General features: G+C 44.1%; 1 protein-coding gene across 2 annotated transcripts in view; it reads left to right on the top strand.

Moving 5' to 3' along the window:
- LOC138286585 (zinc finger protein 474-like) overlaps positions 1 to 25,556 on the top strand; it is a 154,421-nt gene that overhangs the window by 105,834 nt on the left and 23,031 nt on the right. Inside the window, exons 3-4 of one of the 2 annotated variants that reach the window (XM_069227000.1) lie at positions 355 to 535; positions 12,673 to 13,417. In XM_069227000.1, coding sequence (XP_069083101.1) covers positions 355 to 535; positions 12,673 to 12,677 — 186 coding nt within the window. In that variant the 3' untranslated portion in view covers positions 12,678 to 13,417. Of the gene's footprint in view, positions 1 to 354; positions 536 to 12,672; positions 13,418 to 25,556 lie in introns of those variants that run through there. The other variant, XM_069226991.1, reaches the window with a different exon arrangement.

The raw sequence follows: 25,556 nt of genomic DNA, 5'->3' as shown, positions 1-25,556 counted from the left end.
TGCTCAAGGTAGTGTATTCCTCTGAATGTTTACAGTAACTTTGGATCCAGTCTTTTCTGACTTTGAGTGGATTTCTGCATTTTCAATCAGCCTCCTTTAAGTTGGAGTTGACCAATAAATTTCCTGGAGTACTATTTGTTGCCTAAACTATCAGTCCAGATCTATTCAGAGTAGACCAGTTAACAACATAACACTAATCACATTAAATCTAGGCCCCAGATAAACACCATCACCCACCTAGGCCCTAAGGAAATGCGATTAAGAAAGCTATCTTTAGTGCAATCCTTCCTTAAACACATTATGTTTTTATTTTATTGAATGGTTTTTTTAAATTAAAATATTTTTTGTTTACAGCCAGCAGTTTTGAAGCAACCAAGAACTGTTGTTTGCTACATATGTGGTAGAGAGTTTGGAACAAAGTCCATTGATATCCATGAACCACAGTGTTTGAAAAAATGGCACCTTGAAAATGACAGGCTTCCCAAGAATTTACAAAGGCCTGAGCCAAAAAAGCCAGAAGTCAGACCAATTGGAGGTAAGCAGAGTATCTAAACATATTACTGCCATTGTGCTAAATGTCCAGAGACCTTCATTTCTGGAAAGGATGTGAAGGATTGCTCATATTTCAGAAGTCTTACTATTAATACATATGTTATTTTAACTTGCCACCTTTCCCATAAAATCACTCTCTGTTATCTATGCTTACGAACCTCCTGGTCCTCCCATTTAACTCCCCTCTCTTTCTTCCATGATTTGTCCACCCAGGAGACACTGTTTCTCCTATTACTACTTATACCCTCCATTCCTCCAAACAATTGTATATCTATGGGCAGTTCTGGCTTAGCTCTTATTCTGACTTCTTATTTTTCCCACATCAAAGATGTTTTTCTCTCAAAGACTAGATTTCATTCTCAACCCCATCACCATGGTATTCAAAGACTTATGGCCTTATTTAGACTTTATCAGGCAAGATTATTAAAATGTGACGGATATGCTGTCAGCCATACTACAAGTGGCTATAATGCACTTTTAAAACAGAGAAGGACCGTCCACCACATTTGTGACAGAATGTCCTGTCTGTTAAACTCTAAATATATACCTGATCATTTTCAGAAGGAATTACAGACACTTGCATGTCCTTTCTGTAATACAGATTGTGCCTGCACACAAATAGCGCTGGCTGGCATAATTTTAAGGGTGTGTTCCTTAATTTCCAATGAGGCGTGCCCCCATGCAAAAGAGGGAAACACTTTGCCTCTGCGCCCATGCCATATTACAGACAAAGGCAAAAAGGGTGTCAGGTGGCACATTGCCTGTGTGTTGCAAAGAGGTGGTGCGCAGTCTTTGTGCACCCCAAGAGTGCCCCTAGAATGGGGGTAAAGAGTGCCAACAGACCTCTCCAAATATCCCTCTGCACACGAGTGCAGTCACTCACTGATCTTTGTGTTGCTTTGTAAAGTAGGCCGGGCTGCTACCTGCATCTGAAATAGAGGTTGATTCAAACAAATAGTGTGCCTTTCACTAATGCATTGCCCCCAGGGCAGACACAAGTTTGTGGCTAATATGGCGACAGCACATTATCTGTAATAGGCACTCTGTCCCTGTTTGCACCTGGCGCACCTAATTAAAGCTGTGCTGCAGTGCAAACAGGGACAATGCACCCTACTTGTAATATAGTCACAGGTCTGACCTGGAAGGGGCTAAACTGAAAAATCTTCTGCAATAAACTGCTGTGGACAACCAGGAACTGGTCAGTGAGAAATCCTTGTAACCATGATCTGGTTCTGATCTGATCTGATCTGATCTGATGAGGTCATGTAGGGGCATCATTTTGCATCAAGGTTGTGTTACTGTGGTGAATCAGTGCAATCTCCTATGGGTTTCCAATCCACTAAGATATTCAGATCTGGCTCTGTGTAAATACAATAACACCTACTTGAAGCATGCATAAATAAGGGTAAATATGTTCTTGTCTCAAAAAAATTGATGTATTGCACGTGTGTTGCGTACACCCAATTCTTGGGGTCCTTCTGAGTTTGCCTAGACTTAGAAATTTGAACTGGGAGTGTATGCTTCCAGTACTAATCCTACGGTAGAGCGCACACTTACCTCTGCACGATGGTGCGAGGCTGTGTGTCGCACAAGACAGCCTTGCTAGAATGTCAGCATGGGGGATGGCAGCAGCCTAATGGCAAACTAAGTAAATATGGCTGTACCCTGTATTTTGCTTCTTGCGTAACATAGCGCAGCAGATTTTTTCTGAGCTGTGTTGCTTTTAAAAATAGTAAATCTAAACTACTGTGGTACAAAGACAGAAAAACAAGTACTCCCCTCCTACTCCCACACCTCACAACTACAGTTTAAGTGAACCAAGGTAAATTGTTATGATATTTTGAGAAAAGTGAGGACAGCGACGATATTAATCTAATTAGGCGAAGTCTCCGTCATATATGTGTGGCCATTTTTATCATACGTAGATAGCCAGACTGGATGTGTGCTTAAGGATGGACTCGGCCTGGAGATGTGGGAGGAATGTATTGCCTAACGTGCACTCCAGGTGTTTATAATGGTGATTGAAGAGAGTGTTATGGAAAGACTAAAGGGGCCTATGAGGTAGAAGGAAGCTGTGTCAGGATTTATAGTGGATAGTCAAAGAGTCTGTTGGGGTGTCTCTGGTATACTGTTATCTCATAGGTTATTTGTACAGTTTTTATATTGCCTGGTTAATGCATCCATACCCTGAAGGAGCAAAAGAGGGAAAGACAGGATGCCACCAGAAATCAAAGCAGGATGTGTCTTGAACCCAGTAACGAAAACTCTTAGCATACCCAGGTCTACATGCACAACTTTAAACCAACCAATTCTTTACATATGTGTCACTTAAAGGGAGACTATCAGTCAAATTAGCCTTCCTGTACAGTTCAGTTTTACAAGTACCAGTATCTTTAGTTATGCAAACCAAATATTAGCTTATTGGAGAAGCATGTCATTTGGTAGAACCAAAATCCAAATGGCCTGGTATTGACAGGCCTTGTCACCTGGAGCATATCGGCCTGTTTGACCTGAAGATATTTTTGCAAGGAAAACTCTCAGAGGGATGAAAACTCATACCCACTCATAACTGCAACATCCATGCAAACAGGGGTTTTTACAGCTGTCTCAACTTTCCACTGCACTCTTAATCAAGGACCTAGGCTCCATGTACACATCACATATACCTTAGGGAAGTGATTCTCTACGTATTTGAAGCTCCTGAAGATTTGATTCACAACATGAAAAGTTTCAAATTGCAGTGAAGGACTCATCTGTATTCACAAACAGATGGTGGTCCTGTTTATGGGATTAAATCAATAAGCTGTACTTTTTTTCTGGTGACATGTCACATTTACAAACGGAATTGTGGCAGTGTTGACACAAGGGGATCAGTGACTAGCTTGACCAGGTTCTTTTTCTGATTGAACTCCTTGATGTATTTGCTCATGTCTGTTCAGTGGTATTGATGACAACAATATCCAAAATGAAGAGAGAATGTCAAGGACCTGAAAATGTAAGCATTTTTAAGCATTTAAGTAAAAGAGTTATCTTAAGCTAGATTCAGAGAGTGCTCTATTTTTCAGAAGTAACCTGGAATATCTAAGAGTGCTGTTAATACATCCAGAGAACTAGAGAATGATGTTAGTATTAGCCCCCTAGAAGTCTAGTGGTAGCTACTATCCCAAAGGAAGGTCATCTCATTTTAATTTGAAACAGTGTTTTTTTTAACTTGTCTTTATTCGCAAGTTGCACAGTTACATGAACACAGGTCATCTGAAGGATTACATCATACTGAATTGTCAGACAGAGTACTGCAGGATATGGAGTGTATCAGAGCATTATATGTATGAAGTTGCAATCTGTGTGCTCCACAGAGAACCATCCTGCTCAATCTTAGCCAATTCCCACTGTGCCAACACAGCACTATGGCCCATAATTTTAACGCCGGCTAACGCCATTCCAAAGCGCCATGCGGGCGCCTTATTTATTGAATGACGTTAGCCGGCGCAGCTGACTGGTGTGCGTCAAAAAAAATTACTCACACCAGGCAGCCCCGGCGTAGGGGAAAATGGAGCTTGGGCGTCAAAAAATGGGGCAAGTCAGGTCTGAGGCAAAATTTTGGCCTCAACCCGATTTGCGCCATTTTTTTGGACGCCCAACCCCCATTGAAATTACTCCTGTCTTAGCAAAGACAGGAGTCATGCCCCCTTGCCCAATGGCCATGCCCAGGGGACTTATGTCCCCTGGGCATAGCCATTGGGCATAGTGGCATGTAGGGGGGCACAAATCAGGCCCCCCTATGCCACAAAAAAATAACGAAAAAAATACTTACCTGAACTTACCTTTCCTTCCCTGGGATGGGTCCCTCCATCCTTGGGTGTCCTCCTGGGGTGGGCAAGGGTGGCAGGGGGTGTCCCTGGGGGCATGGGAGGGCACCTCTGGGCTCCTTCTGAGCCCACAGGTCCCTTAACGCCTGCCCTGACCCAGGCGTTAAAAAACGGCGCCCATCAGGCTGGGCGCCGTTTTTTAAGTCCTGCCCACTTTTTAAGGCCTGCGCACAGGCCTTAAAGTCATTTTTTGGAAGGGAACGCCTACCTTGCATATAATTAACGCAAGGCTGGTTCCCCCTTCTAAAAAATGACGCACATGGTGGAACTTTGACGCCCGCGGGGTCGGACGTCAAAGTATAAATATGGGGCAGTGTTTGCGCCGATTGTGCGTCAAACATTTTGACGCACATTCGGCGCAAAGAGAGTATAAATATGCCCCTATATCTCTCTGTCGAGTGGGGACCCAGCTAGAGCGGTAGCTCATCATTGTATTTTGACCCTGTTTTCCCTACAGACAACAGATTATATGCAGTGAAAGTTTTTATGCAGCCAAACATTGAAATAATGATTTAACAAAAACAATAAGAACCATGGCTAAAAAAAACAATTACTGTACATTCATGGCGTGAGTCGGTCAGTGACAGTGTATCTTAGCTAAATAGTACTATGTATTGTATTGTGATACCAGATAAGTGGGGGGTGCATGTCTGTGCGGTGGGCAACCCATCTGCGCCCATGTGTACCATTCCCCTGCATTAGGGCTCTGTATGTGAGCCCTCATGTGAGGGAGTACTCAGTAACTATTATCCATGCTCTTCCCTAACTATCTGATTCTGTGGATTCACCCTGAGTTTTCTCTGTGTCCAATTCCAGTGGTTGTGGTTCCTGCATGGACTGCGGAGACTCCTGGAGGTCAAGGTCTTCTAACGTGTCACCGCACAATTCTATATCTCGTTCAGCATTTTCATTGGTGCAAACCAGTTTCAGCCTCATCTCTTCAGCAGTGCCCCATTTGCGGAGGTCGGCCCTCTATTGTACCGGCTTTGAGGGTCTGCCTGTGTCTAATGAATTGCAACACGGCATTTAGTCAATACCATCCCCAGCAGTGCAAACCTGTAATTCTCTTTTCCCCCTTTTTCGGGAGGGGGAGGATGCCTAATAGGCAATGTTTGGGCAGAGGTTCAATCTGAATTGTGGTGATTTCTCTCAAATCATCAATGACGATTGCCCAAAATAGTCGTAGTCTGGAGTATTCCCAGATCATATGTATGAAGGAGACCAGTGTCAACCCACATCATGGGCACCCAGGCACAAAAGCAGGATAGATCCTGTGGAGTCTTTGGGGGGTGAGGTAGGTACGATGTTAATATTGGAATTGAGTTAATTTTAAATGAGCCTTTACTCGCTACCTCGACTGAAAGTTACATAATTTGACAGAGGTTGATCAAATGTTGCATTAAGATAATAATATTTCGATGTGTGGTCACATATGTTTTAAGCAAAACATAGTATATGGATGAGAAGAATTATCCAAAATCCACATTTGAATAAAAACGGAGATTGAGCAGTCTAGGCATGATTCATTTGTATTTACTTGGTCTTAAGCGGTTCCCTTTTTTTTCTATTTAGCGGAGAGTTTGACTTCCACTATGCTGTCTCAACCCTGCCCTGATTCGAAGTATGACTCTTTGTGTCCTCCACTTCCTGAACCATGGCTGTCAACAGGAAGTGGTGGCAAGTGACTGCTAGCTACCTTTGCTTCAGGATCCACATCATAACACATTATCCCCTGCTCCTTAAAGATTTGACACGTTTCTATCCGTTAGAGTGGCTTTGTTAGATCTTTGTTAGATCTCATAGTTGTTGGGTTCTTGATGCAAGCCTTGCCATATTCTTAAGATGTTGTAAAACGTAGATTGTTAGGGACCCATTATCAAGGACTACACCTGGTACATCTCTGTATGTGGCATTGATAGTTGCAAGGAGTCATTAATGCGGTGATCTCTGGGAAGTCAATTTATGTAAGCTGGTCCTCCAGTGTGTATGTTATTTTGCTTTTAGTTGACTTCTCCCATCTTTCCTCCGATGCACTGCTTGCTCTAGTGTTCTTCCAGGTGGTGATCTTGTTTGTCACTTTGAAAGGCTTCTTGTGGCTTGGGCCACAGTACAGACTGCAGCACTTTGGGAATCCAGGCAGAGATAGCAGGGAGAGAAGCATCTACTCACTCCTTTCTTGGATGCAAGTAATGCTAGCATTGGAAGCCACTTCAACACCAGTTGTTAGAATGGGCATGAAGCAAGTCTGTGATGGATCTGTTTAGGCATGGTTGTTTGAAATGCTTTTTTGCTCTGAGTAGTTACTTATTTTCTAAGTATGCTTCAGATTGCAGCAACTTTGGCCTTACGCTACCACCGTAGGCCACTGCAGCTGCGGAGATGCAAGAAGATTGAAGATCCACCAAATCTGTGAATCACTAAGGATTAATGCTTCGTTTCACAGTGGATGTCATTTTCCATTATGTTATTGGTGTACTACCCCATCCATACTCTTCCCTCCACTCCTTGACGTCCTCCACTTTGCGTTCCTAGCAACCCACAGAAAGTATGTCCAGTATCAGGGACATAATTCCCTTCAGGTCCTAGTGCCCCATGACAGCGCATCACATGTGATACCCACTTTTCAGTGACCAAGTCTTACGTGTGAAAGGTAAAACATTTTGGCAAGTATATTCATGATAACACCTGAGTTGGCAGAATTCCACCTACTTTTGCTGGTCGTACATTGTAAGATCAACTTCTGTATTTCTGTGAAATCTGCCATTTATATCATTATATATTTTTTGGCAGCATAGTTTTAGGTTTGTGATGCTTCTTATTACAAATAGCAACCATACAGTTGCACTAAGGAGGACGGTATAGAGAATCTGTGGAACGAGAACTGAACCCTGTCGGTAGCTGATCAGTGGCCTGGAGGTCGCAGACAGTTGAGTTTTCCAGAAAGTCATCACCGTGAGGGCTTCATGATTCATTATTCAGTCAAAATGGATTACTAAACTCGGTTTTGCTCTCATTACCCAAATGCTTGATAACTTTTTCTTATGACTGCAAAATGAACCACATGCTATTATAATAGATGTTTTCACAAACCCTTTGCCGGAAACCTTTTTTGCGATGAATCTGCAACATAACAACGATAGGACTTCTGATGTTTAAATGAAAAAGGAAAACATTTACGTTAGCCGTTCATTTTTCAAAGATCTTTTAACGTCATTGTTTTGTGCTTCTGAAATATCTCGGAGTTGTTTTGTTTGGCTTAGTGTTTGTTAGTAACCCCTGAAAGCGGTCACATCTGCAAAATACTTTCCAGTTGAATTTAAAAAAATGTTTTCGAGCTGGCCACCTTCCTATTCAGGCACCGCAGGAATGTACCGCTTGGTAAGCAAAGCGCACTCGCCCCAAAAAGCAGGTCATGAATGTTACAGTTCATGAATTCCGAGTCAGATCGTTTAAACAAATCTGTGCAACATCACCCTGGGCCACGGTATCAAATGAACTGATAATTTATGCATATCGTGCACAGACGTGGCGCGTCTGACCCTCAGAAACACCTTCAGAAACACCTATTTGGTCAAACGTTTTTTTAGCCACGCAGATGAAGTGCCACTTTGTCCCATCCTCAGCATTTTGGCAACATTCGGGGTGTCGGAGGGGATCGCCTACTATCCTAGCCCGAGTCCACATCGCAACACAAACCTTCCTGCACCACTCCCAACTGCACACTTGCCAGGACACACCATACAGCTTAATTTCAAGGCTTTGGGTGAGTCAGGTGCCTCTGCAGTGTGGAAACTATGGAAGCTTTAACCCTTTGTGCAGCTCCTGTCCAATTCAAGTTTCTTGTGGACTCATGCAGTGGCGGCTCCTCCGTTTGGGCGGAGGATCGTCACCCTCTCCCCCTCCAACAACGACAGCTGCAAAATCCTTTTAAAGAAAACAATAATAAACTATGTTTATTATAATTTTCTTTGAAAGGGGCGGGGCCACGGTGGTGACGTGCACTGAGGGGGAGTGCTCAGCACTCCCCCTTCACAGCGCATATGTGTTTGGCCGCCCATCTTGGGCCGGCCAAACACACATGCGCTGTAGGCTCTCTCCAGCCCAGCAACATAGTTGCTGGACAGGCTCCCAGTCTGCCTGATAGCACCCTGGCTGGGTCAGAGCAGGCTGGGAGCCTGTGCCTGCAGCGAGGAGTGTCGAGGGACAAAGGAGCAGTGAAGGAGGTAAGTGATTTATAAAAAAAGAAAATTAAATGTTTATTTCTGTCCCTCCCCCGCGCCTCTCCACCCCGCCCCTTCCACGGCCGGTGAGCCGCTACTGGACTCATGAGCTGTGGTAATCTATGTGCCTCTTTTAAGACAGTCTCCTCATCCACTGATCGTCCACTCCTCGTTGTTATGGGGAAGGTTGAAATGTATCCTTAGCCTTCACTTTTTGTTTTCCAAGCACTACAGGGGAAATTTTCGTACCATTGTCAAAGATTCAAACTTTTACAGGAAGAAGATGTTAACCAGTCGTAGATTTTATCTGGGTTTCAACACCCCTTCTTCCTTTGCATAAAGACCATAAAGTAATGTGGGATCCTCGTACTGATCACAATTCTCTGATGGTCACTGTTGGAAATGGGGTCTTTGTTGACAGTCAGGTTACCCCCTGTTCAAGCAAGGACCCTCACTCTAGTGAGGGTAAAAGAGAATCACCCTCAGCTAACCCCTGCTTACCCCCTTGGTAGCTTGGCAGAGCAGTAGGCTTAACTTCAGAGTGCTAGGTGTAAGGTATTTGTACCACCACACACAGTAACTTAATGAAAACACTACAAAATGACACAACACCAGTTTAGAAAAATAGGAAATATTTATCTAAACAAAACAAGACCAAAACGACAAATATCCAACATACACAAGTCAAGTTATGAATTTTTAAAGATTAAACTAAAAAATAGCCCTTAGAAACACAAAATGCTTCGATGAGGTGTTAACACGGTGTCGTGACGGAGTCGTTCCCAACAAATCGACACCAGCGGCACCGGACACGGAGTTGCGTAGACCCCAAAGTACAGTACCTTTGGTGAAGAGTAAAGACAAGTCAATGTGCGAAGTCGGGGATCGCGGCGTCAGTGCGAAACGTTGAATCCGCGCACTTCGAGCGGCGTCAGTCACGATCTGGTGCGGCGACTTCCACGGAGTCGCGGACTTCAGAGGGGCTGCAGCGGCATCAGGCCTGCGAAGATCGTCGCGTTCCAGCGAAGGTCACGGCATCGGGTGCAGGCGGTGTCACCGGATTCAGCAGCAGCGTCGGTACGAAGTCGTCCGAAGTCGATTTCCTTGGATTTCCACCAGCTTTCCTTTCAATGGCCCAGGGACTGGATAGGGCACCACTTGTCAAAGCAGGAGTCTCTCCAGAGACTCCAGGTGCTGGCAGAGAGAAGTCTTTGCTGTCCCTGAGACTTCAAACAACAGGAGGCAAGCTCTAAATCAAGCCCTAGGAGATTTCTTCACAAGATGGAAGGCACACAAAGTCCAGTCTTTTCCCTCCTACTCTGGCAGAAGCAGCAACTGCAGGATAGCTCCACAAAGCACAGTCACAGGCAGGGCAGCACTTCTCCTCAGCTCTTCTCCAGGCAGAGGTTCCTTTTGTTTCCAGAAGTGTTCTAAAGTCTGTGGTTTTGGGTGCCCTTCTTATACCCAGTTTCTCCATTGAAGCAGGCCTACTTCAAAGCAAAGTCTCTTTGGAATGTGAAATCCTGCCTTGCCCAGGCCAGGCCCCAGACACTCACCAGGGGGTTGGAGACTGCATTGTGTGAGGGCTGCCACAGCCCTTTCATGTGCGAGTGACCACTTATTCCCTCCCTCCTGGCACAGATGGCTCATCAGGATATGCAGGCAACACCACAGCTCCCTTTGTGTCACTGTCTAGTGTGAGGTGCAACCAGCCTAACTGTCAAACTGACCCAGACAGGGAATCCACAAACAGGCAGAGTTACAGAAATGGTATAAGCAAGAAAATGCTCACTTTCTAAAAGTGGCATTTTCAAACGCACAATCTTAAAATCCACTTTACTAAAAGATGTATTTTTAAATTGTGAGCTCAGAGACCCCAAACTCCACATGTCCATCCGCTCCCAAAGGGAATCTACACTTTAATCAGATTTAAAGGTAGCCCCCATGTTAACCTATGAGAGGGACAGGCCTTGCAACAGTGAAAAACGAATTTAGCAATATTTCACTGTCAGGACATCTAAAACACATTACTATGGGGGTCATTCTGACCCCGGCGGGCGGCGGTTGCCGCCCGCCTGGCGGGAACCGCCATTTGTCCGCACCGCAGTCAAAAGACCGCTGGTGCCATTCCGACCTTCCCGCTGGGCCGGCGGGCGCTAACAATGTTAGCGCCCGCCGGCCCAGCGGGAAGGGGGCCTGCAACACTGAAGCCGGCTCCGAATGGAGCCGGCGGTGTTGCAGGTGTGCGACGGGTGCAGTTGCACCCGTCGCGCTTTTCACTGTCTGCTAGGCAGACAGTGAAAAGCAGGCTGGGGCCCTGTTAGGGGGCCCCTGCACTGCCCATGCCAGTGGCATGGGCAGTGAAGGGGCCCCCAGGGGCCCCAGGACACCCGTTCCCGCCAGGCTCTTCCTGGCGGTGTAAACCGCCAGAAACAGGCTGGCGGGAAGGGGGTCAGAATCCCCTGGGCAGCGCTGCTTGCAGCGCTGCCCTGGCGGATTTGCCCAGCCGGGGGAAATCCGGCGGGAAACCGCCAGACCCGGTTTTCTGACCGTGGTCAGAATGGGCAGGGAAGCACCGCCAGCCTGTTTGCGGTTCTTCCTCCATTCGCGGCCCTGGCGGTCTTTGACCGCCAGGGTCGGAATGACCCCCTATATGTCCTACCTTAACCATACACTGCACCCTGCCCTTGGGGCTACCTAGGGCCTACCTTAGGGGTGTCTGACTTGTAAGAAAAGGGAAGGTTAAGGCCTGGCAAGTGGGTATACTTGCCAAGTCGAATTTGCAGGTAAAGCTGCACACACAGGCACTGCAGTGGCAGGTCTGAGTCATGATTACAGAGCTACTTATGTGGGTGTCACAACCAGTTCTGCAGGCCCACTAGTAGCATTTGATTTACAGGCCCTGGCACCTCTAGTGCACTTTACTAGGGACTTACTAGTAAATCAAATATGCCAATCATGGATAGACCAATCACATACACATTTTGTAAAGGAGCACTTGCACTTTAGCACTGGTTAGCAGTGGTTACGTGCCCAGAGTAACAAAAACAGCAAAATCAGAGTCCAGCACACATCAACAACCTGGGGAACAGAGGCAAAAAGTTAAGAGAGACCACGCCAAGGATGAAAAGTCTAACAGTCACCCTGGCCTCGAGTGCCACTTCTAGCCTTCTTACCTCCTGAGCATCCAGCAAGATGAGAGCCACTGACCAGGGATTGAGGCTAAGGCTGGCTAAGGTGATTCTGAGAGTTTTTCATGGGAACCTAGTGAACCATTACTTAAAGGATTTTGACGTTTGTTTGGCTGATCACTCCACACCAGAGGTAATCCTGAACTAATACAATTCTATCTTTGAGAATGTGAAGAGACTGTTGAGTTTGCCTTTGAAACCTATTTGAGATATTCCTTGTCTGTAGTTTGATCACTCTTGCTCTAAAGCTCTTCGGGATTTGATCATTGCTTTGAAAAAGCATCCAAAGTCACTGACTGAGGTGTCATCCTGTAGAGCCGCTTACAAACAAGCAGTCAAACTGAGGAAAAGCGCTCTGCAGCAAGAGGCTTGGGAACAACTGCACTATGTGCTAGTGCAGGTGTTCTAATAAAAAGTATTCATGAGTATTCATGTAGTCTGAATAATGGTTTTGTGTAGAAAATAAAGCACGCATTTGAAAATGTGATTACGATGAGTGGCCACCAATGTTCACATAGTGTACGTATTAATAGTCTAATGCTGTGAAATTTTGAATATATGTTTGACTAATGTAGTAATATGTCATATTAAGGGTTATACATTATGTCTTAGCTTTATTAATTGTAGGCCTTAACTTAGCGAAGGTCTTGGCCTACTTGCCATGCCTCATGTCAAAGCTGTATTTCTTAATGTTTAATAAATGACTGTCCTAGAAAGTTAAACTGTGATTTTCCATTTTCATTGTTTAAATGTGCTCATAAGTGAAAGTTTCTCATGAGAACCGACTGCTAGAAGATGCTGTTCTTGTTAATCTAACATTTTGTGTGTAATGTGTGTGAGACTGACTTTCTCAGGAGGAGAACAATGGAGATGCTGACTGGAGTAGAAGCTGCAACAATATTGTTACCTGACAAGCCAGGTGATGAGGACACCAGGTGCCAGCCAGGTGATTGCAGGACAATCAATCAATAAAATGTGAACGGAGTAATAGTAGAATTCATAGATTTGGAGTTTTAGTTTTATTGGACAAAGTGTGAACATGCAATTAATTGACTAATTGGAATTTGGGAAATATGTTTTGTGGTTTTGATTTAACGACACTGCACTGAGAGAAGACATTGTCATTGACCATTTTCTTGCTGCCCGAAAGGTCAATAATTTTTTGTGCATCTTAACAAGAGACGTGCTTAACTTCATTGCTTAAAGACTTTGCGTCTTCTGAACTTTGTTGCTGAATCCTGATGCCTTGCTGATCAACTGATGTCCTGAGGACGAAGACTGACCCTGCTTGCTGATCCACACTGAGGATAGGTATTATAAATTAGACTATTGATTATTATGCATATTTGCTTTTCCTTTCTAGGTACTAACTGCACTGTTTTGATAGAGCAATAGTTAAATGTTTTTCCATATTGGTGTTGCTAAATTTTTTGGCATGAAGCCCAACATGCTGATGCTACTCCAGTGTTAGTTAAGGAGCCTCAGTAATGAAATTATGCTAATAGGGAATAATGCTTGATGAATTTCTCAGCTGCTGAATTCAAATGTATGTAATCACTCTGTTGCAGATGACTTTGCTATTTATTTGCACCGTATCCTTAGAATGTGGACTGGCACTGTTAATATAGGGAATTAAATATTCTAACTTCTACTAAAAGGTGTGGTTATTCATGACTGAAAGGTCATGGTGCGTGACAATTACTGACTCTATTGATTATTACTGTTATTTATTGTTGTTAATTATTTTTATTGTGTATTTGTTATTGATTATTGATTTGCATGTACTGGAACTATGGTAAGAACATCTTAATTGTGAGTCAAACGGTTCATTGACCTATTCGCGTCCCCTTGTAAGTTTACTTAATAAGGTCAGATGTGCTAACAGAGATGGTAGCAGAGGTAATAGTTAGTCTCCTTAAGAGATTATCATAGATGTCCGGTACAGGATAACAGTGTTGGGAAAGAGAGGTGAAGGTTCGTCTCCTTAAGAGCCCATGATAGATGTCCAGAGATAGTAACAGAGGTAAAGGTTCATTATTATTGAGATTTGGATTTTGTTTTTCAATGATGCTAATTGGAGAGAAAATGTTCCCTTAGGCCCAAAAATTACTTTCCCTAAGTCCTGGATCCTGCAAATGGTTGTTTAAGGATGTTCTCGGCGTTCTAGTGACAGTGTGAATGAAGTAGGTTGTGCTTGCACAACCTATGCAAATCGCAGATGAATTGTGAGGTTTGTGAGGGTTTAGGGAGTTTGTGTACTCCAAATGAAGTTGTAGAAGGAGTGTACGTACTCCGCAGTGTGAGAGTAGGGAAGTCGTCGAACTTCATATGTGTGTGGCGCTTGGTGCTCAAAAATTGTCCATGTGGTTGTTGATGTAAGGACCTTGTGTTGTCTAAGACTACGGAGTATATCTAAAAGTGTATGAGACACTTGGGTTTTATGTTGTAATCTGGTCAGTTTAGTAGGTTGATCGGGCATGGTCGACAAATCAGAATGTGAGTCAAAGTGAGTGAAAGAAAATTTAAACTGAGATTTGGTAAGTCCTATGTGCACTAGGACAGACCTACTGATCAGTTGAGAGTAAAATTTGCAGGTCGAATTTTGCTTGTGAATCTGGGAGAACGAGAAAGAAGGAGTTAGAGCGAGAGCCGTCAGTGAAAAATCCATATGTTTTCTGAAGAGATTGTGTTACCTTTACTGTAGTAAACCAGCAGATTTGTTTTTTGGTTTTTGATTAGTGCTCACAATATGTGCATTAGTTTGTGTGAATTGGACTTTGGGAGGGCAAGCCGCAATACTTTGTCAGACACAGTATGTGTGAATGTGACGTCATTGGAGCCATGCTGGGATAGGTCAGTTAGTGAGAAGGGTCACGCACGGATTGGCAGCCGTCCTTGAGAGGCAATTGGTTGAGAAAGTAGGTGAAAGGAATCTTGGGATTAAAAGTCACTTCCTGATTTGATTTTGAATAGCAAAGAAAGTCTAAAAGATGAACATTTTCAAAGCTTTAAAGAGTGCCTTAAGGGGAGATACGTACATTACAACAAGTATAGGCGAGGCTACACCGCCAGGAAATACACCAGCTTACATTGTAATGTAAGAGAAGGGTGTCGTGCCATGTCTTTGGCTAAAGCAATGGTGCAAATTGACAGAGAAGGATGGGAACATAACATTTCCTACAAATGGGACATTCAATTTGAGGGTTTTGGAGCATTTAAGAATGGTGCTATATGAATCGAAGCCCCTTCCGAGACCAGCACAGTTTGAGGCATTAGCGATTTGGGAGCTAGTAGCCAGACAGCAACAGCAACAGAAATTCGAGAGGAGGATGAGAAAGGCAGAAAAAACTTTAGCTAAGGCTATGTGGGACAGTGATCAGAGAGTTTAGAGGATGGAGACTTTGCACGGAATTAAGTTGTTTCCGGCGATTACGCAGGATAATGAGAAGGAAGGAAGGAATGCTACTAGAAAGACTAACATAAGTCTGTCTGAAAGTAGGGAGGCTAGACAGTCTTCAACAGTGGAGGAGGAATCGAATGATGATGAGTTTATTACACAGTTATTGACAAATCACCCACCACCATACACAGCACATGAGAGTGGTCTAAGTACCAGTGTTGATCCGACAGCCCAAATACAGGTTAATGGGACAATGAGTCCGATGCAGGTTAATGCTAGCCTGACACAGAATGCGATGCAGAGTGGTCTTAATGTGCCTACTACTCCCGTAGTGCAAAATCAGGTGCAACCGCCAGAGGTTCAGGCAATTTATCCTGATGTGCCCATTATGGAAATGACTTTGAACTTAATGGAGCCTACGGAACATATATTCCTGAGACCGATACTGGTTCAGAATGAACCAACTCCACTTTTAGTGCCCCAAGTGCAGCCGCAGGTAATGCCAAGATTTACTCCAGTAACAGGGACACAGTCAGATATGACTCCAATTATGAATCAGAACATGGGATCAAGATCATTGTTAGACCTTAGTCTATTTGTAGCACTTCTGGATACTATGGCAGGGTCAAATGTTAGCCAGAGTTTGAAATTGTTGACACCGCAGACCACAAATGCAGTTGTACAGCAGGTGCCACCAGTCCAAGCAAGTAGCATTTTGCTGCAAGGATTGACAGCTCAGAAGTTGAGCTAATGGTTAGGCAAGCTGAATACCCCACAGAGTGCTCCTAAGGGACAGGAATGTTTGAATTATGTCAGGTTAAGCATGGAAGCGGGTGAACTCATTGAGGGAACTATGGGTATAAACAGGTTAGAATCCTACACAGAGGCAGAATTGAGATATTTGTGTGCGAAGATTACGAGGGAAGTGAGCAATGTGCATCGGAAATTAGCAGACCTGACAGAGAAGAACGGCATAAAAATAGAGAAAACAAAGCATTTGAAAAGGAGCGACAGATTCGATTTTGAGGCTAAAGATTTTGAACACATGAGATCTGACGGAATGAAGGCACACCTTAAGGAATTGCTTCAAAGTGCCTGGACCTGGGGAGCATTAGACAAACGGGAAGGCAGACGGGTAAAGAAAAGAGACAGGAGAAAAAGGGATTCTGTGGAGCTGACTACAGATGTGCAGCAGGATAAAGATCCAGTGAAAATTTTACCAATGAGAGAGATTCCAGGGGGAAATTTTGTTCATGTCCATTGGAGCAGAAGTGACATTCTATCCTTTAAAAATGATTATCCAAAATTGAGAGAGAAGCCAGTAGAGTGGTATCAGCAGACAGACAGGTTTGTGAAACTTCCCCAGTCCCTGTGGAAAGACTTGAGCACATTACTAGAGATAGTGGTTCCAGTTGATCTGTGGATTGAGTGTAAAAGGAGTGTGGATTGGCCAACAAGCGAACCAGAAAGAGACATGAATACAGGTGCGTTGCGCCATCTCCTGAGGTAATAAAAAATATTACTATAAGGTGACTGAATTTTTGAAAACGAGAATTTTGCCCAAGAATATTGATTGGCAGAGTATTGACGGGACAGCTCAGGAAGCAAAGGAGTTGATTCATGCGTATTGTGAGAGATTGTTGCAGGCGTTTAAGCATTACAGTGGTACAGAGACAATTGAGGCGAGAGACATGATTCATTTTGTGTTCAGATTTGTGGAAGGATTGAGGCCTGAAATTGGCCAGATGATTAAGAGTAATTTGATTTGCTGGCAAGCAAAGCCAATTGATGAGGTTTTGCAGTATGCAAAATAATGTAATGATGAGACTGAGTTGAAGCAGAAAAAGTTGAAAGAGAAGGCAATGGTAATGCAGATTAAAGCAGCTCAAACAGGAATACAAGGAACTTTTCTGTAACAGTTACTGCAGCAGCAGCAGGAAAACATGATGTTTCATCCCCAGATGAGAGGTAGTGGTGTGGAGGAAATGTGAATCATGGTCCAAACTTGGGTACTGTCGGGGGTTCAGAATGATGTGCAGGGAATGAAGAAATTATTGACATGTCACGTTTGCGGAGCCATTGGACATTGGAAACATGTGTGTCCAATGATGGTGCAGGAAGGTGTCGTTCAGCAGAGTAATGACATCAATTCATTCCAGAACATGAAAGCGCAGAGAGGGAGAGGTCCTTATCCAAATTTTCAGAACAATGTCAATCAAGTGCAGTTTTCAGCCCATGCAGCAGGTGCAAATGCCACATGTACAGATGACACAGTTGCAGCCAATGCAACAGCAGGTTCCCATGGTACCTAGACAGCAGATTCAAATACCTCAAGCCCCAGTGGAACAGCAACAGATGATGCTTTCTCAACAGGTCACAGGTCAGAGGCTTATAATAACACAGTGCACCAATTTCCGTTACACAGTGTGAAAGGAATAAATGATGATTGGATGAGCGACAGTTCAGATGAGGATCAATGTGTGCTTGCAACTTCCTTAGAAGTAGATCAAAGAGGTCCCTATATGAAGGTAAAGGTTATGGGTAACAGAGTTTCATTCTTGGTTGACACAGAAGCTACACGCTCTACAGTGAGAAGTGCAGAAGTTCCAAACTTACCCCTTTCAGGTAGAACTGTTCAGATTGTAGGAATGGCAAATCAATATTTGAACAACCCGATTACAGAACCAGTTCAGGTTAAAATTGGCAACTTTCAGGTATTGCACAAATTTGTAGTCTGCGGTTCAAGTCTGGTATCCCTACTGGGAAGAAACTTGCTGTGTAAAACAAAATGTTCAATTACTTGCTCAAATGATGGAATTGAGATTCAGACGAATAGTGATGATGAAGATGACCCAGCCCCAGAGATAGAAAGTGAAACTACGAATGAGTACCCTCTGATTTAATTTTTCCCGATGGTCACTGTGAAAGAGATTCATCCTGATTTGCAGGGAACGGTTAAGGAGAAAGTGTTGGATTTGACAGGAAAAGAAGTAGGACTGATAAAGTGAGTTGAGCCAGTTAAAGTTACTGTAAAGCCGAATGCAGTTTTTCTCAACTTCCGCAGTACCACATGCCGCAAAATGTCCTTATGAAGGTTGCCCAGATAATGCAGACTTTGTAAAGCAAGGGATTTTGAAGGAAGTATTGAGCAGCCTGTGTAATTCATCGATAATGGGTTCGCAGAAGCCCTGTGAGACAGTTTGAATTGTCCAGGACTTGTGAAAAATAAATTAGATTGTGGTCAAATGTTGTCCCGTGATGCCAAATCCAGTTGTGATAATGTTTCAGATTCCATGTGATGCTGAGTGGTTCACTGTCATTGATTTGTCGCAAGCCTTCTTTTCTCTGCCTCTTCATAAAGATAGTCAATTTCTGTTTTGTTTCAAATTTCTGGACCAAGTTTATTGCTGGTGCAGAGTTCCTCAAGGGTTTTCAGAGTCACCTTCCATATTCAATCAGATCTTGAAGAAGAATTTGGAGTCGTTGGAATTGCCTTTCTAATCGACCTTGGTGCAGTACATTGATGACTTGCTGATTGAATCCAAGACAAGGGACGAGTGCAAGTATGATACAATTGTCCTGTTGAACCATTTGGGAAAGAATGGTCACAAAGGCCCATATTTATACTTTTTGACGCAAACCATCGGTGGCGCTGGTTTGCGTCAAAAATTTTACCGCCGGCTAACCCCATTCCTATGCGCCATGCGGGCGCCTTATTTAAGGAATGACGTTAGCCGGCGCTGCGGACTGGTCTGAGTAAAAAAAAATGACTCAAACAGGCAGCGCCGGCGTAGGGGGAAATGGGGGTTGTGTGTCAAAAAATGGTACAAGTCAGGTTTGAGGCAAAAATCATGCCTGAAACCGGACTTGCGCCATTTTTTGACGCACAACCCCCATTGAAATGACTCTTGTCTTAGCAAAGACAGGAGTCATGCCCCGTTGCCCACTGACCATGCCCAGGGGACTTCTGTCCCCTGGGCATGGTCATTGGGCATAGTGGCATGTAGGGGGGCCAAATTAGGCCCCCTATGCCACTTTAAAAAAAAAAAAAAACTTACCTCAACTTACCTGTAGTTACCTGGGATAGGTCCCCCCATCCATGGGTGTCCTCCAGGGGTGGGCGAGGGAGCAGAGGGTGTCCCTGGGGGCAGGGGAGAGCACCTCTGGGCTCCTTCCATGGCCAGAGACCATGGAAGTGAGCCCACAGGTCCCTTAATGCCCGCCCTGACCCAGGCGTTAAAAAACGGCACACATCAGGCTGTGCGCCGTTATTTAAGGCCCACCCCCTCCTGTGTGTCAAAATGACGCTGGAGTATAAATAAGGCGCACAGGCCTTAAAGTCATTTTTTGGGCGGAAAAGCCTACCTTGCATGTCATTAACGCAAGGCAGTTTCCCGCATCCCAGAAATGACGCACACAGAGGAATTTTGACATCCGCGGGCTTGGGCGTCAAGGTTTAAATATGGTGCACGGTTTGCTCCAAATGTGCCACAAAATTTTTGACGCACATTCGCGCAAACAGAGTATAAATATGTTCCAAAGTATCTCCGCTTAAATTGCAATACTGTCAAAAAGTAGTGAAATACTTGGGTCACCAAACTGAGAATACATCCCCCAACCACACAGAAAGATGTCAGGATGTTTTTAGGGATGGTAGGCTACTGTTGCCAATGGATTCTAAATTTTTCAGTCATTTCGAGACCATTGCAAAAGCTGACTTATAAAGAAGTCACTGATCCTATAGTGTTAGACCAGGCTGGAATGAAGGCGTTCACTGAATTGAGAGAGAGTCTGTGCAAGGCTCCAGCTTTGAGGATGCCTGATTACATAAAACCTTTCACACTGTTTTGTCATGAGCGTGATGCATGTTCTTTGTCTATCTTGACACAGGTCCACAGAGGTGTAAATCACCCAGTAGCATATTTTTCAGCTACTTTGGACCCAGTTGCAGCAGCCTTACCAGGTTGTTTACATGCAGTTGCAGCAGTTGGTCAAAGCCTTACACAGTGTGAAGGCGTTGTGATGGGACATCCCCTGACTATAATGGTCCCTCACTCTATTGAGATTCTACTTACAAGGACGACACCCGATTGGAAGAAGATGACCAAATTATCTTTGTTGATGGTTCTTATCTGTGAGACAATGAAGGGACATTGAAAGCAGGATATGCTGTGTGCACAATTACTGCTATTTTGGAAGTTACTTGGCTTCAGGGAGTGTATTCTGCCCAAGTAGCGGAACTGGTAGCCCTTAATAGAGCGTGCCATGTTTCTGCTTAACTGAAAGTTACAATCTATATAGATTGCCAGTATGGATTTGCAATAATCCATGATATTGGCCAGTTTTGGTCACAGAGACGTTTCATGACCTCTTCTGGTTCACCAGTGAGAAATGGTGAAAGGATTAAAGAACTGTTACATGCTATTCAAATGCCGGAAAAGTTTGCCGTGGTGAAATGCGGTGCACATCTGAAGTCGCAGGACTCTGTATCATTGGGAAATGGGTATGCGGATCAAGTCGCAAGGTTTTGCGCATTGAACTGTATATCATTCAAGGAGAAGTGGGAATTGTTATCTGAAGAAGATGAAACATGTTCAAGTTTTGCACTGAAAGTAATTGACACCTTGGAGGAATTGAAAATGTTGCAGAATAATGCTGACACAGAGGAAAAAGGTTCCTGGAGCAAAATGAAATGTGTTCAAAGACAAGATGAATTGTGGGTTTCAGAAGAGGGTCAAATAGTCTGTTGTCTCGAATGGCAAGGTACTATCATGGTCAAGCATATATTGGAAGGGATGCAATGATTTGATTGTTCAAACATGATTGGTTCAACCCAAGGTTTAGACAGGTTGCTGAAGCAGTTTTCCATTTTTGTGTCATTTGCCAACAATTAAACGCGGGAAAGGGACAGTGGTTAATTTGAGCCACATTGGAAGAGCAGGAGGTCCATTCAGCAGAATGCAGATGGATTTTATCGAGATGCCTGTGTGCGGAGGTTTGAGATATGTGTTGGTGATTGTTTTCATTTTTAGTCACTGGATTGAAGCGTACCCTACATGAAGAAATGATAGTCTCACAGTAGCGAAACTACTGCTTAGGGAACTGATACCGTGTTTCCGGGTTTCCGATCTCTTTAGAATCAGATAGGGGAAGTCACTTCAACAATGAAGTAATTAAATTACTGTGTGCAGCATTGACCATTGAACAAAAGTTGCATTGTAAATACCGCCCTGAAGCATCAGGACTAGTGGAACAAATCAATGGTACCTTGAAGTCAAGAGCTGCAAAGATGTGTGAATCCACAAATTTGAAATGGCCTGATGCATTGCCTTTAGTTTTGAAGTCGATGAGAAACACACCCGACAGGAAGATAGGATTGTCTCCGCATGAGATCCTTATGGGCCGAGCCATGAGGTTGCCAGCGGTGCCTGCAAAAGCACTTGTCAACTTACAGATGATATGGTGTTGGACTACTGCAAAGGCTGGCTGATGTGGTTTGCTCTTTCTCTCAGCAGGTGGAAGCCACCACAGTGCCGCCGATCCATGACCCAGGGCACAACCTGAGAGCTGGAGACTGGGTTGTGGTCCGGAAACACGTGAGGAAAACGTGTTTGGAGCCTCGTTGGAGGGGACCATTCCAGGTAGTTCTGACAACTACCACAGCTATAAAGTGTTCTGGAATTCCGAACTGGATTCATGCGAATCATACGAAGAAAGTGGCATGTCCACTGGATCATGAGGAAGAAGAGTTATTGAGAGTACCAACAACAGTGAAACACTTCTCAGGGCCGGAAAGAGAACAAAGGGGAACTGAGACTGGATCTGAGCCCGTTGACGACGGTTCAGTCACTCCTGTCAGAGACAAAGGAGAAGACCTCCAGAAGGGTTATGGAGCGCCTATCTCAATTGAGGCAGCAGGAGAACCTACTCAGAGGAGGGCTTTTCTGGAAGCAGATGATCTTGAGAGACAAACAGAGCAATTGCCAGACCCAGAGGGGAAAGGAGTTGAGGTGGATCAAAGTCACTGTGATCTGACTCCCCCTGAACCAATTGCAGGTCCATCAAGAGAAAACACTGCAGAACAAGAAAAAGGTTTGAGTTTGACTCTGAAGAGGTCCACTGAAAGAAGATGAGTGGCCGGAGTCACAAATAGAAAGAGAAAAGGAAGTAGTTGCTGAGGCAACAATTGAGGAAGAACTCGATACAACAGGGAGAGAAGATCTAAGTGAAGGAGAATTGAGTGGTGATCGAAAGTTGAAAAGAAAAAGAATAGCAAGTCGAAAATACGCAGGTCCTGAATGGGCAAATGCAACTACAAGTGAATGTCAGAAAGAATTTTTGTCTTTTTATTTTGATAGAGACATTCCCTTGTAGGTTTCCTTATTAAGGTCAGACGCAAATGCATTCCTTCTCTGGGAAAGTGTTAATCGTCCTTTTTTTACCCACTCAGGGAAACTCTGCTGATAAATGAGTTAGCCACTTTGAGGGGAATATACGATCTTCCCTCTTCTTTGCCATCTAGTTTTGATCCTTTAAAAGCATCAGTGCACCCTCATCTCCGGGTATAATTAGAAGAGGTCACATAGGCCATTAAATTACCCTAACAAATTAAGGCCCCAGGCCCTGATGGCATTTCTGCTGACCTGTTTCAACCTGAAGCCTCTCTCTGGGCTCCCATACTCACTATTACCATTAACTCTGCAGTGATTCATGGCCTTCCTGAGTCTTGATCTCAATCCGAGATAGTACTTGTCTTTAAAAAGGGCAACAACAATGATCCTGTTAGGGAGACGCTGGGGATGACCTACTTCATATCCCCTCCTGGGCCACTTCAAACCTCCTGCCTACAAAAGAAAAAGAAAAAAACATGTTTTTTTTTTTCAGGATGTGACACCCACTGTGAGAGAAATAAAAGAAGGACAAGTGTAGGAGGTAGAGAAAAAGAAGGAAGACAGCAAGGAGGAGCTTTAAATACAGGCGGAGAAACCAGAAAGGGAGGAGAAAACATAAAAGAACGCTGAAAGGAAGATGCTGAAGTATTGGGGACGGACGTCAGGGCAAGCAGGAAGATTGGGCGCAGGGAGGAAGAGGACTGCAGGAGGAGCTGCATGAGCGTGACGAAAGCCACAGGAATCACTGACATTGGAGAGGAGTCGCATGAACCTGCTACCCAAACAGCAGGAAAGCCGAGGAGCTGGCCGGCAAGTCACAGCGTCCTGCCACATTCTGGGAGGAGCGTGGCTCACACAGGTGTGGGAGCGAGCGAGAGGGCGGAAAGAAGACGGCTGGAGAAAGCATGGGCTAGACGGAAGCAAAGATGGTTTCTGCCCCATGGAAAACAATATTTTAGCAACTGATTGAGTTGCCCATTTCTCCAGCTTATACTCCCTCCTGGGAGACCTAAAGGACCCCCAACATGATCACGTGGGGTTGTCGATAACTTGAGAACACTGTAAAGGTAGGTTTGTTGAGTCCTCCAATTCTATGATAGTGTCGCATGGGCTTAGAGAACCAAGTGACCAGAATGATGTATTAATATATATCAACCCTTGAATTAAGCATGGCTTGATAAGATCCCCGAGGACTGGTTCTTGGATGAAGTTGATATTTGGAGTCCCTATTTGCAATGATTTTTAATGCCAGTATGAAAGGGGCATCCATCCCACCAACATGGGCAGGGGCAGAAATTAGCCCCATATTTGAAAAGGGCTCTCAAGATTTACCAACCTATTACAAACCCATAAGCCTCATAGATAGCGCTCAAAATTTGTTCAGCAGATAAATTCTAGATAGACTCCAGGAATGGCTATCTACTAATGAAAATCTAACATCTCTGCAAGTGGGCTTTCGAGAATGTACAGGTATTATTGATCAAGTTTTTTGGCTCCAGTTATTGTTTTGGAAAACAATTTCCTTGGGTGGTGGTCATCTCTGTGTAGTTTTTATGGATTTGTGTTCTACGTTTGACCAAGTGGGTCCCTAAGCACCTCCTGCACATTGTGATTAGGCTTCACCACAACAACTATGCACAGGTTAGATGTCGCCAAGTGGGTGAATTGACTGATCCACTACTTGTACAAAGAGGAGCCAGACAGAGATGTGTGCTCGCATCCACTTTGTTCACATCGAGACCTTACTTCTTTCCAAATCACCCAGGGGTCTCCAAAAACTACTTGATTGTTTTGAATGCTGTTGCAAGCAGAGGGGGTTAGCGATCAATATAAGGAAAATAGAGTATATCAGCTTGAACCCCTGTCATTTAACTAGACCTAATCCTTTGTTAATGGGGATCCTATTGGAATGTGTACGTACATTTAATTACTTGGGGATTACATTGACAGAACAGCTTAGTTGGCATACCCTTTATAACTCAGTGTAGGCTCAAAATGGAACAAGCAGCTGAGGTAATAGTAAAAACGATCCAAGGTTCAAAGTTTCGTCCTATCTCCCCGGCAATCCAGATTTATAACTATCTCCCTGGCAATCCAGATTTATAACCATCAGGCCCTAAACAGCTTTACATGGTGCAGAATTGTAGGGGTATAGCGATGTGACTACTTTAGAAACAGCTGAAATCTGATTAATGTACCAGCTGACAGGTCTACCTATTAGTACCCCCAGGCTTCCCATAGATTAGATCTAGGCCTTAGACCAATCTCCAGTAAGAAAGGAATGAAACCCATTGTATACTGGAGAAGAATTTGGTTTAGAAGAAATACTACGTATCTCTGGCTCACGTAATGTACCATGGCTAAGATATGTAAAAGCGAGCTTTGGAAAAATTGGGAGTGATAATCTCTGGAACACTCCAGGAAAGGCTGGAGCATCTTCCAAAATGCATATTAAGTCAATTTATTGGCAATATAAAGAGAGACTTCTGTACACCTAGACAACATTTTGTTCCTTAACCGATGCCTTCCTTAGAGTGAAGGATTCTTTTTTGGAGAGCACTTCCTGGATGAGATAGAGCCTGTATCAGCCAGGAGGTTGTTTCTGCAGTTTCGTTATGGCACACTGTTGATCCATTCTTACACTGCAAAATGGGCATGAGCTTGATTGGCATACCTGTTGACCTCCACATAGGCTCAAAATGGAACAAGCAGCTTGGGAATAGTAACAATGACCCAATGTTCACAGTTTCGCCCTATCTCCCCAGCAATCAAGATTTATAACTATCTCCACGCCAATCCAGATTTATAACTATCAGTCTGTAAACAGCTTTACATGGTGCAGAATTGTAATGACCTAGCGATGTGACTACTTTAGTAACAGCTGAAAACCGATTCATGTACCTGTTGACAGATCTACCTATTAGTATCCCCAT

This window comes from Pleurodeles waltl, chromosome 1_1, assembly GCF_031143425.1.
Source record: "Pleurodeles waltl isolate 20211129_DDA chromosome 1_1, aPleWal1.hap1.20221129, whole genome shotgun sequence".
Lineage (NCBI taxonomy): Eukaryota > Metazoa > Chordata > Amphibia > Caudata > Salamandridae > Pleurodeles > Pleurodeles waltl.
This window is presented reverse-complemented; position numbering and strand designations above follow the sequence as displayed.